The sequence below is a fragment of the Ciona intestinalis genome, chromosome 4 (genome assembly GCF_000224145.3).
Source record: "Ciona intestinalis chromosome 4, KH, whole genome shotgun sequence".
In the NCBI taxonomy this organism is placed as follows: domain Eukaryota; kingdom Metazoa; phylum Chordata; class Ascidiacea; order Phlebobranchia; family Cionidae; genus Ciona; species Ciona intestinalis.
In genome coordinates, this window is record NC_020169.2 from 934,578 (window position 1) to 946,644 (window position 12,067).

The 12,067-nt window shown below is 39.0% G+C and overlaps 1 protein-coding gene across 4 annotated transcripts in view; it reads right to left on the reverse strand.

Moving 5' to 3' along the window:
- Positions 1-5,445: 5,445 nt before the first annotated feature.
- LOC100176436 (rootletin) overlaps positions 5,446-12,067 on the reverse strand; it is a 21,475-nt gene continuing 14,853 nt past the window's right edge. For 3 of the 4 annotated variants that reach the window (XM_026834001.1, XM_018811728.2, XM_018811729.2), the window contains 19 exons: positions 11,618-11,797; positions 11,275-11,418; positions 11,077-11,160; positions 10,847-11,008; positions 10,625-10,777; positions 10,356-10,523; positions 9,956-10,193; positions 9,762-9,897; positions 9,549-9,689; positions 9,309-9,444; positions 8,813-9,058; positions 8,558-8,737; positions 8,321-8,461; positions 8,104-8,223; positions 7,766-7,915; positions 7,485-7,685; positions 7,282-7,404; positions 7,037-7,225; positions 5,446-6,485 (listed from right to left, as the gene is read on the reverse strand). In XM_026834001.1, coding sequence (XP_026689802.1) covers positions 6,402-6,485; positions 7,037-7,225; positions 7,282-7,404; positions 7,485-7,685; positions 7,766-7,915; positions 8,104-8,223; positions 8,321-8,461; positions 8,558-8,737; positions 8,813-9,058; positions 9,309-9,444; positions 9,549-9,689; positions 9,762-9,897; positions 9,956-10,193; positions 10,356-10,523; positions 10,625-10,777; positions 10,847-11,008; positions 11,077-11,160; positions 11,275-11,418; positions 11,618-11,797 — 2,976 coding nt within the window. In that variant the 3' untranslated portion in view covers positions 5,446-6,401. Of the gene's footprint in view, positions 6,486-6,844; positions 6,908-7,036; positions 7,226-7,281; positions 7,405-7,484; positions 7,686-7,765; positions 7,916-8,103; positions 8,224-8,320; positions 8,462-8,557; positions 8,738-8,812; positions 9,059-9,308; positions 9,445-9,548; positions 9,690-9,761; positions 9,898-9,955; positions 10,194-10,355; positions 10,524-10,624; positions 10,778-10,846; positions 11,009-11,076; positions 11,161-11,274; positions 11,419-11,617; positions 11,798-12,067 lie in introns of all 4 variants that reach the window. The other variant, XM_026834002.1, reaches the window with a different exon arrangement.

A 12,067-nucleotide genomic window follows, 5' to 3' on the forward strand; every position in this document is an offset into this window, starting at 1 on the left:
ATTTACCATTTATGTATAGAAAGTAATTGCTAAGAATTCACGTCAAAAATAAACATAATTTCTCTGGTGCAGGTTTTAACAAAATGGCGCTTCGGTTTTCTTCAGTTTTACACAACGTTAAAATTAGTAAAGTTTAAAAACCTTTAAAGTATTAATGAAAATACATTGTGGTATTTTTCTTGCAAGATTTAATGTTTAGTTTACGTCAGTATCATGTAAAAGGCGTATTATTGCATAAAAAACACTTTGCCCAAATAACAATAAACTTATCCATAGTTTGGTTGCTTAGTTCGTAAGTTTCGCCCTATGATGAAATTAAAGTTATTAGGTACAAATTAGACCGTTAGAGATGTCAAAAGATAGTGCAATCGTATTTATCTCTTTGCGCGTTAAGACACGAACAGGGCGTGACCGCATCGTGTGGAATAAATCACTTTACATCTACCAAAGTTCATTCTATAAATTGGCATTGGAATATCATGCTTTGACCTTTTCGCGTATAATTCCCATTTAATTTCTCACATGTTTTTGCAATTTGTAGATAAGTCGTCGTGTCGCAAAGCGATTATGGCACTCGCTGCACGTGTAAATAGATTTTGAATGTAACATTGTCGAACCGCGAAACTGTTAGTCTACCAAATACAACAAGCTCCATTCAGCAGGAAGCAAAATAAACAGTGAATTGTCAAGCCCATTTAAAGGCGCTTAAGGGTCGTTTCAAAGATAGCTCAGGAAATAATTAGTCACATTCGCACCCACATAAAGCGTGTCGTTGTTGGACAAACCCAACATAACTTTCCGTTATATAACGCGAACGTGACGTAATGGCAGTTGTCACCTAATTTCGGCAGCAAAGAATTACACGAAAATCTCGGTCACCAAGACGTATCCGGACAGGCGGTACACGAAATCAACCCAAAAAGCTTGTCACAGCGGAGGAAATGCGGCCCAGCCCAGCTCTTGTGGGGCAAGGCTTCGAATGCTGTAATTAATCTTGATCGCTGTCAACACACAACTACCGGTGGTGCGTGCCGTGTATGATAACAACCGTGGTTAAAAATATCGCGGTTAATACGTAATTGTTTTTGGACGTCCCCTACGCAACGTGTCGCGTGCTGGGTTTCGTAATTGTTAAATTACAATGACGTCAAAAGCGACGAGACGTAAGCTAAGGTGTTGCTTGAGCAGATTTCATATAACCTGTTCTGATCGGCTCGGGAGAAACGAACGTTCTTGTGGTATATGGGAATAAATTTACCATCCTATAAAAGCTGCTCAAAGCAGATTAAAACTATTTTAATCATTTCGATTAATTTAAATTTTTAAATGCGCACGTGACTTGTACGGTTTTAAAAAGTTCTCTGAATTGAAATAAGCTTGTTAAATAACTGATTATGATTCACAAAGATTTGATATGTGAATGGTTGTGGTTAAACTGAACTATAACACAGTTACAATTGAGAAGCCACAGAAACCGGTAATTCCATGGTAGAAAATAGTTTTAAAAAAAACGTGCCCAACCCAACTTATTATCTGCTTCAAGTGTGTTTTATATTGATGTGTATAATTTTTTTGTTATAACAATGTTTATATACAGTATAGTAGGTTAAAGTAGGGTCGTTCTTTTCATTCTTTTTTGTCCCACTCGGTAGTAAACACAGAATTTACAGAATCATAATCAGAACGCGCGACTTGGAAAGAGCGTTGTTAATTTTTAAAATCAAGACCGGGAAATATATAGGATAATATGTTATAGTAGGGTGGGGGGAGATGGGACACCTTTAATACATAATATCCAATTAGCCTGATCGTATTTTAAACAAATAACAACGGTCTGTGGAAGTCGTGAGGATACGGTTTTATAGTTCATCGAATGTTCTTTGTTTACTACCAAATGGAAAGAGAAAACTAAACGAAAAGGTGTCCCATCTTCCCCCACCCTACTATATAACGGTATTCCATCTTACACCACAAAACTATAACGATATTCTATTTTACACCATAGAAATATATTGTGTTGCAAACCGAATTATGCCTCTATTGGTCACCATTGCCAAGTTGAGACATGTTCCATGTAAATTAGTTGCCTTGTACGCGCGTTTATTTTAAACAAAACGTCAAAGAACGGAAAAATGCAAAGCTCAATTTGTTATTTCAGCGTTAAGTGTAGAGAGTGGTAAACAACATTTTTACGACAGAATGAAAGACACGTTAATCTGCATTAAGAATATCGGTAAAAGGACTTCGTAAGCTATAAGGACGTTACATAACCAACAGCAGTTTTTAGTCTTTTTTAAGTCTAGTCAAGTAGATTGGGGTATTGGAGAGTAATTATTCCCGCATTAGCATTCCCCTCTCTTCACAATCTATTTTTAAAAATATTTAAGACTCCGTTTGGTAATATCAGTGCGGTGAGCGTCAAGTTGTATTCATACTTTGTCGCATAGCTGGTAACTGGCACCGAGTATTTCTCGCGCTTCTGACTTTCACCGTTGGAAATGACCGGTTCGTAGCGAATTAATATACCGACCATGGCAATTAACTTACTTTAATTGGAGACCGTGAGCATAATTCAGAAAAAATGAGCGCTGGTTCAAGGCCGCCTGGGTATATTTTTGGTGACAGCTGTGGTGACCTACAGAGCAGAGGCAGCCACGAGCGGTACAAAATCCGCACGAACTAAATGTGACCCGCTGACCTGTACCGCAAAAATGTAGCTGCTTTGATGCCTTACCACAATCGTTTTGAGCGTATTTCGAGCAGCGGATAAATCCACGCACATAAATGGTAAATTTTTAGTGCTCGCTGCTCACATGGACGGCCGCTTGTCTGTGTCAAGAAGCGCTAAGCCTGCCATAACGTGGCTTTTAAAATAAACATAATCTCTGCAGTCATAGGATTACATGTGCAGAGTTACAACACACATTCGTAAGTTCAATCATCGAACATATAAACTGAACTTTTAAGTTTATAGTAAATCTTTTTAGGAAAAGACACGAATATTTATAACATACCCTTTTTTAGAGTTTTATGCGATTTTCCATTGCAGACTTGCCTTGCAAGCCGAAATCCTCCAAATGCTCGCTTATTATCTGATATCGTACCATGTTCTTGAGATAATTAGGCTGCGCGTAAACTAAATATTGTCCAGACGAATCCTAAAACCTCTGATTTAAGCTGACTCACACATCGGTTACGAACAGTAACGTGACCCTTGCAGCCAAAGAAATTTATATTTTATGCATCTGTCTTGCACCTTGCGCTGAGGCATGCAAATAAAGACTTTACGAGAGTCGGCTACTCGAGTAATTTAGTTAAGGTATTGAAAATGTCAGTTGTTTATTTATTTCCGAAGAGTGCTCACGGCGGTGTCGCCGTTTGCAATATACTTTATTTATGTGCATACAAACGCAATAGCCGTTATGTATTTGCTAATTGTCGCGAACTGCCCGATCGCCAGTAACATAAACATTCGTAATAGCCCACAGCATAAACAGTACACTTTTGCCCGCTGTTTGATTTCCTTTTGCATATATACCTACTATAGAACCGAGATATATATCTTTACTACAGAAGAAAACGCTCTGGCCTCATGATGTTTATGCTAGTCTTTATAATAATAAAGCTTTACACCCTTGGCTGATATACCTCTGCCAATTATCGATATTTTTCAGTGGCGAATGTCACGTTTTTTATTTGTATTATATAGGACTTATTATTTAAGATCAGAAATATTATTGAGACAAGTGTATATGCTCGGGTCGAATTAATATTCAATAACAACATTACAGAGAAATGATTTAACAACCGAAAACCCCGTGTTCTAGCGAGAATTTAAGCCGCATATATTTATAACCCAAACCCACTTCTATGGCGTTCTATTTTAATGTACGGAACAACACGTCATAGTAAACATTTTAACTCCGGTTCCGGCTTAAATCCAATCAGACCTGTGTGTCTTAAACCATGCGTCATCAACTTTTTTTCCCCCGAAGTTACGTCATTCGTCCAAGTACGCGGTATCACGATGAAGGGAACTGTTGCGATTAACCAGAAATTCTTGTTTCTTAGTCAAGAAAATCCTTGCGTTTAATTCTAGTTGACGCACGTAAAAAATATTTTCGCAAATAAATTTCGAATCACTTGGGTAAATTTGCAGCTATTTTACTTCGAACTATCGTGGATAATAAATACTTAGCAAGACCGTATATGTAAAATTAGAACTTTCAAGTTCCGAGCGATAAGGTTGCAGGAAACTTAAATTAGGATCGCTTGATACCGCATGATACAAATGTAGGGCATGTCACACACATTTTTCCGGTTTAGCGTTTATGCTGGTAAAAGGTCATTTTCATTGATCAGCACATACTGTAAAAGTTATATCACTTTGCGTCATTTATCATCCCAGCATTTGCCTCGCAGGCAAAGTGAATCTTCAAGAATCGAATGACACATTTAATACGTATAATATAGTTAGATTGCAATGCCGAAGTTTGCATAATTACAAAGTATGAAGTAAACATTATCGATCTGGTTGAATGCGATCAATATGGAGCTAATCGGATTTGAAACCATTCCAGATAAGGTCATGACTGCCGTTTAAGAATTTCGTAATGCAACCTCCGCAGTGTGGTTGACACTCCGATCACGTTCATAAAAGTTAAATACAAAGGTGTTTTTAAATGAGGTCCACTTCTGTAACAGATTCCACATAATACCGGCTGTAGCAAAACAAGGTTTAGATTTCCTAGCAAGTCAAATTCTGACGTCATTTTTGACTAATCCCGGGATCGTTTTGTTGCTGGGAACACATGGTTAGCGGATAGAGACCACTTTTAAGTCGGATTGTTCGCCTCTAATCACGTGACAGTTTGCGTCATTCTGCCGTCCGGTCTCAACAGCTTCTGGTTTGCTTTTCGCGTCGCAGCGGCTAGATCGTGTCGCTGAGGCGAAGTAATCCCAACAGCCTTTCCCGCTTTTCCGACTGAGCCGCTCCGAATCTTTCCTCGTATGATGCTCCACTCTTGACGCTTGTCGACCTGCCGACAGTTACAGTTCGCAAAAAGGACACCACGCGCTGTCTGCAAAGCTTAATGGAGATTATCCGAGTTTACAAAATATACCCAACACGAGACCGTCAGTCTTCTTTCAATCCCATGCTCTCGTGAACGTGTGTGTTCCACACAAGCAACCATGGAGTTGCTAACAAGTCGGGACTCTTTCTTGTGGCTCGAAAAACCGAGTCAAACATTTTCGACTTCCCTATCGCAATTTATCTCGCCCATATAAAACATATGCGACATACACGTATGTTTATATTCTGGTGAGAATTACATGTCGTTGATCATAGTGATTAGGTTTCCTTAAGCTAGAAAAAAATATTTTTGCTGATTCATTATAGGTCACCTGATTCTTTAATGTAATCCCTCAATAAGTAGACATGACTTTCACGTGCGTTGTGGTCGGTACGCCACATATTTTTATTACTTGAATACCATACAGTTTCTAGACATAAAGAAGCCACTAAAAACTGTTAAGTACATTGTTTGTGAAAGAAACAATAATTATATTAGAGGGAAAGTGCGCCCTTTTGTGGACGGATTAACGCCACTAAACACACTTTCTTTAATTAATCTAAATTTACAATCGTTGGTGAAACTACGTATCTATAATAGTACGACAGGAATATAAAACAATAATGTAAAAATATACTCTTTTTTGTAAATATAACTACAGTAGTTGAGCTTAAAATACAGGGTTTATCAAAAAATTGGTTTGTACATTGTTTACAGTGGTGCTCAGTTGGTTTTTACAAAATATGTTGTGGCACTCCATAAAAAAATCAGTGCAGATGAGATATAGCGAAAGGTATACCCGCGAAAAACGGTGGAGCAAAAGGCGGACAGTGATTTAAAGTAATTGGAATGGTACGGAATAATTAAAGGAAAACGTAAATTAAGCTCTAGCCGTGACATTTTGTACATAGTACAGTGAAATTTAGGAATTTATACAGATCTTGTTATTAAACAGATAATTTGACAATTTTGCAACATACTTAACGTAACGTCTACAGCAATTGTGGTAATATATATTTGCAATGCTAAGTACATATTTAGAAAGGTATAAATTCATAATATACATTTTTTGCCATGCATGTATCGTACACTATTTATATTAATAAGTTGGGCGTATAAGGCAAAACGGCAAGTCGGCTTTTTTGCCTCGTTTTATATAGCCAACGTTGCCTTCACAGATATTAATGGTGTATACATTGTGTGCAAATACAAACAGAAATGTAAACCTACCAGTCATGTGATTTTAGCAAGAAACATACAGACAGTCACTGTTAAAAAGCAAAAGCAATTGGCACACTGCAGGGCATTTTACAATAGAAATCACATTTAAGACTTGGATCGATGTGAAGAAGAAGTATAAGGCTGTCGGCGGCGAATTTCTTGAGTTAACTGATCTTTCAAGGTGGCGACCTACAACGAAGACGTCATTAGTTTGTTGTCTTTAGCGAGAACTCGTCACCGGATGAGTGGCTTGCGACCGAATTACAACTTTAATTAAAAAACCGCAGTTTGTTCGAATATGGTACATTTTATCAAAGGTAGATATTAAGTTCTTATATAAGAAATACATGTAAAGCAAACCTCATACACGCGGTCTACATTGTCGAAACCGACGCTTATACTCTCCTTTCTTTAAATAGTATCCGATTATCTAAAACTAATGACACCCATGCATACAAACAACACGATTTCAATGCCTGGCAATAAAAATGTCACATTACCGTGAACGACATACCACATGCCCCTACTACAACAGCTAACATTAAAACCTGCACAGTCAAACTTCGCCGTTTGCTTTAGAAATATCGGCGTCTGTGTGGAGAGTAGTGAAACTGCGAACAAATTGTCGTTCTACCACTTAATTTTAATTCTCATACTTATCAAAACATTCATATATTAATTCCTACTATGTTTCAATCACCACTTGTTTATATTCGCTTTAAATGTGATAAATAACCAACCTGTTCCTCGAGGCCTTTTACGCGTTGCCTGTGCGCCCTCTCGCGAGCCTCCAACGTTCTCTCAGTTTGTACTTGTGAAGTTCTCAATCTCTCCAATTCCAGCTCGGATTCTTGTCGATGGCGGCTTGTCACGTCAATTAATCGTTGAGCGCCTGATTGCTCGCTGTCGGCAAGTTGCGCTTGCAGTGCCTGCGAATCACGTAAAGTAGTAAAACGAGATTAACAACGTTGATCTGTTAACTAACCTGAATGGTTTTCCTGGCATCCTCCATCTCAGCCTCCATGTCTCGCAGGGATCTATTCAACAACCCTTTGTTTTCCGCCAACCGCAAAGTTTCCTCTTCTGTCTTAAGTCTCTCACGTTCAACCTGAATCGCACGAATGAAATATTATTGTCACGAGCAATATACCATTTAATGTTAAAACAATAAAAGACAACATAAACTACTTTATCCAATGTTTTCTGAAGAGCGCTCTTGTCTTTTTCGAGGCGGACAGCTCCTCTCTGTGTCTCTCGTTTCTCCGAATCAAGTTGAGCAATGGCTCGTTGCAAGCCAGTTATCCGTTCTTGCAGAATGCGTTTCTCTTCTTGTAGTTTCTGTATTCTTTCCATGCTTCCTGCCTCGGCCTCTTGGTTTTGCTCGATCATCTGGGATTAGGAGAAAATGCTCAAAATACCAGTAGCAGGTTGTATACAGTATTCGGACATGCATGTGGTTGGCTAAGTACCTGCTGCAGACTCTTGGTCTGATTTTCAAGCTCTGATCTTCTTACTTCGGAGTCTTCCATTTCGTGTGTTGTTGAGTGTACTCGTTCTTGTAGAGCTGAGTTCTGCTTTTTCAGGTCTGCCACAGTTTGACGTGCGGCTTGAAGGCGTTCCTGAGCGTTATACCATTTTGAGTGAAAGTTATATAATGCGTGTCTAATTATATCTGCCATTCTGCTATCATGGTTAGCACCGTGACTGGCAAATGCGGTCTGCACACGTTATGTAATGTGACGAATGTTTGTTGCGTCAGCACACCCCTACGGTATTTTGTTGTTGCATAAATATACGGCAAAAATACCTGCAAAACACGCCGATCGTGCTCGGATGCCGTCAGCATTTTCTGAAGTTGGCTGATTTTGTCGTTCAGTGATGTAGTAGCTGCGTCTTTCTCCGACATGGACAGTGATAGCGATTGCACCTGTCAATCACAAGCACGGTGTTGAACATGAACACAACCACATGTATGAAAACATCATGTATAGCTTCCAGGAAAATTCTCTGGAAAATATTTTTACCTTGTCTTTCAAGTGACTTTCTCCTTCCTCGGTCTTTGCAAGCGCGTTGCTTAATCTGTCAATCGTGAGTTGAAGTGAAGTGCACTTACCCTCAAGATCTTGTATCTGGGCGGATAGATTGGCAATGCGTTCTTGCAGAACCTGACATTTTAATTAACATGAGTGATTCGTTAAACAGATAGACATACGATTTACACCACAGATATACCAAATCAATATTCACGGTTACATGCTTACTTGATTTCCAGTTTCTTTATCTGTAAGAGAAAGTTTGTTGCGTTGTAAATCCCCTTCAATGGCCCTTCTCGCAAGTTCTAGTTTGGTTGATCTTTGTTCGGAAGCCTCAAATGCTTCCTTTAACTTTCTCTTCTCTGCCTCACACTTTGCACTTTGCGCCTTCATCTTGTTGATCTTATCCTGTGGCGAGCGTTATGTGCGTTAAAACTTGATTCCTATCACTCACGTACGTAAGTTACATAACCGTGGTCTCACCTGTAACGCACGTCTCTCGACTTCAGAGTTTTGTTGAGTTCTTTCTAGTTGGGCGAGTTTTTCAGCCGTACTCTTGGCTTCTCTTTCATTTCGCCTGATAGTTTCTTCTTGCAGCATAAGCGCGGTCTGGGCTGATGCAAGACGTCCATGTGCCCCTCGCTTACCTTCCTCCGCTTCTCCCAGAGACTTCTGCAGTTGTTGCAGCCTCTGGTTGACACGATCACGATCTGCCTCCATCTCCATTAACTGCAACCAAAATGATTTTTGAATCTTTAAGTTTAAAACTAAACTCCGAATAAAACATAATAAAAACGGTCGCAAATAACCTAATATTTCCATAACAAAAATTTATATGTGCCTAAAATATACTTAAATCCCCAATATGTAGAAGAGAAAGAGTAAATTACTGGCCAACTCATGGGGGATGTTAGACGGTAAAGTCTAATTTGAAAATGCTTTATATTGTAACGAACACGACTTAACAATAAACACCGACCTGTCTTGTCAGATTAGAAACTTCTATCTTTGTATCATCCTTCTCACGCTGAGTATCTTTCAACTCTTGTAAGAAATCTCTAAGGGCGGCACGTACAACTTCTGGATCGATGTCTTGTACAAGTTGTTCGGTTCGCCTGTATAAGCGTGTATTGTTATATACTGTATCGTGGTTAATAAATTTTGCAATTTTGAACAGCAGACATATAGCTAGCAGCAATGGTTTTTGGTTAAGACTTACGTTGGTGATGCGGAACGACGATAGCTTGGTGATAGACTCCTGTTTCTGTCTGGTGAGCCAGTTGTTGGGATAGGAGTTCCCTTTCCGTCTGTAGTTGTGGTGAAGGTGTTGTCGAAGTTCTTTCCAGGAGATTTGGATCTTCTAAAATTTTAATAAAGAAGCCGTTGAATGGTCGAATGCGAAACTAAATGTGTTTTAGCTTACTACACAAACCTGTGTGGTGACGAACTTGGTGATCTGTAACTACCTCTCATTGGACTCATAGTACGGCCGAGTCTTGAGATGCCAAGGGTCCTTCTGAGAGCGCTGTGCAGACTGCCCAATTTGAACTCAACATCGCGTTTGTTTCCTAAACAAAATAGAACAGTGTAATCATTAAACCATGAACATGTGGTATATTTTCTTACCTTCAATCTTCACGATTTCATTTTCCAAGCCATTTACTCTTCCTTCCGATGCAGAAAGTTTAAGTTTGTTTTCTGCAAGTTGTTCTTCGAGTTCTTCGCCCTTAATCAAGAGGTTCCTTATCTCTTCCTTCTGTCGTTTGGATGCACCATGTGATTCACCAAGTTGTTCCAAGTAATCACGCTCCTTGATTCGACAATCGTCTTCCAATTCGGCGAGTTTTCGTTGCAGCATTGAGTTCTTCAAACGACCAATAAAATGTGTTAACATAAACATTCTTTAAACCGATTTTGCAATCGTACAACGTTTCAAGCAAGCACAGATTAAGCACAATTTGAATTTATTGATTTTTAATTAATCTTGGATCTCAAAACGTCAATCATTTACATTGCCGCTTTTTACCTCTTTAAGTGCTTGTTCCTTGCTGGCTTCTGTTGCAACAATCTTCTGTTTGAGTCCAAACGACTCTCTTCTGCTTTCTTCCTCACGTTCTTCATCACTTGAGACACGAGCTTGAAGATCTTCAACCTCTTTCGACTTCTTCGTATTTTCACTGTCCAGCATTTTCACCTGATCGCGAATTTAATTAACTGCAAGCCGATTGCTTCTCGCACAATTGTAAGTCTCAAGCAACACTCCACAAACCACAATTACATTGATTTCATTTATACCTGTCGTCGCAACTCTTGTAGTTCTCGTCTAGCTTCAAGCCTGCTTCGTTCAACTTCTCTTAGACTAGCACGAAGGTCAGCGTTCTCCCTCTGTGTGTTCGCTCTGCTTTCATCAAGAACCGAAATCTTTTGGTCTTTCTCTTCGTTCGATCGCTGAAGACAAACAGGTCGTTAATTTGTTGTCCCAGTGACGCGTGTTTTACAACAAAACTCGTAACTTACTTTCAAAGATATTCTCTCCTGCTCCGCTTTCTTAACTTGAGTACGAAGCTGGTCATTTGTCTTCGAAACGGTTTGCTTCTCGTGGCATTCATCATTAATTCCGCGTCTCAATTCCAGATTCTCCTTTCGTTGCCTGTCTCTTGCCTCTTCGGTTTCACGTACCTTATTTAGAGTTTAAAATTAGTTTACTACTGGTTATAATTTAAAAATACGACTAAATGTTACATTACCTTCCTCTGAGCCTCGATGAGATCTCTTCTAACTCCATCTCGCGCATCTTCAACCATCCTCAATTGCAACTTAAGTTCCTCGACCTAAAGTAAACACATTTTTACCTACATTGTAATACGGTGCACTTAATTACTTTTAAACAATGAATAAACCTATGTAATACAACGTTTACACTTGTAAGACGTTTCAACATATACCTCTTTCATTGCAGCATCTCGCATTGCATGAACTTGTTTACAAGCATCGTTCAATCCCTTAATTTCTCGTTCGTGAGCTTCAGTTGCCAATTCAAACTGAGTTCGGAAATCCTTCAGCTCTTGTGTGATTTGGTTGATGGTTGCCTAAAAAAATACACACACTTATATATAATTAAACTTTTGAATCAACGACAGAAACTCATTCATGGCAACGACATTCGTTATAACACGGATCCCATATACCTTGTGATCGTTTGCGAGTCACCACGTATGTAAAATGTGGATGATTCTTTTTTCTGTGCGCTCTTATAGTTTAATATTATATTTAGCAACATTATCTTACCCTATCTTTTTCGTTTTTGGAGTTAGCTTGTCTCTTAAGCTTCTCATATTCGTTCTCCAAGTCTTGGATATTTTGTGTTGCGTTATTAAGTTTCTCTTGCAGTGCGTTCTTTTCAGTTTCCTTGATTGACAGGCCTTGTTGCTTCTCTGCCTCCGCCATTATAAGAGCTTCGTTGTGCTCCTGTGTAATACACGCGTTTTACTTTAAACTATTAGTATTTACAGGATCAACTATCTTTTAACGGGTTTTTATTTTACTTCTCATTAAAGTTGCATACATCTTACTCTGAGAATTCTATTCATGTTTATCTTATGTCGAGTCGATTCATGCCATCGACTCAGTCGAAAGTGGACATCATTGTCGGAGCTCATTTTCTGGGTCTTTACAAATTAGCAGCAATGTTGAAAAAATAATGCAGTCCACTTTGGCAGGGCTACCACGTGTCCTAAC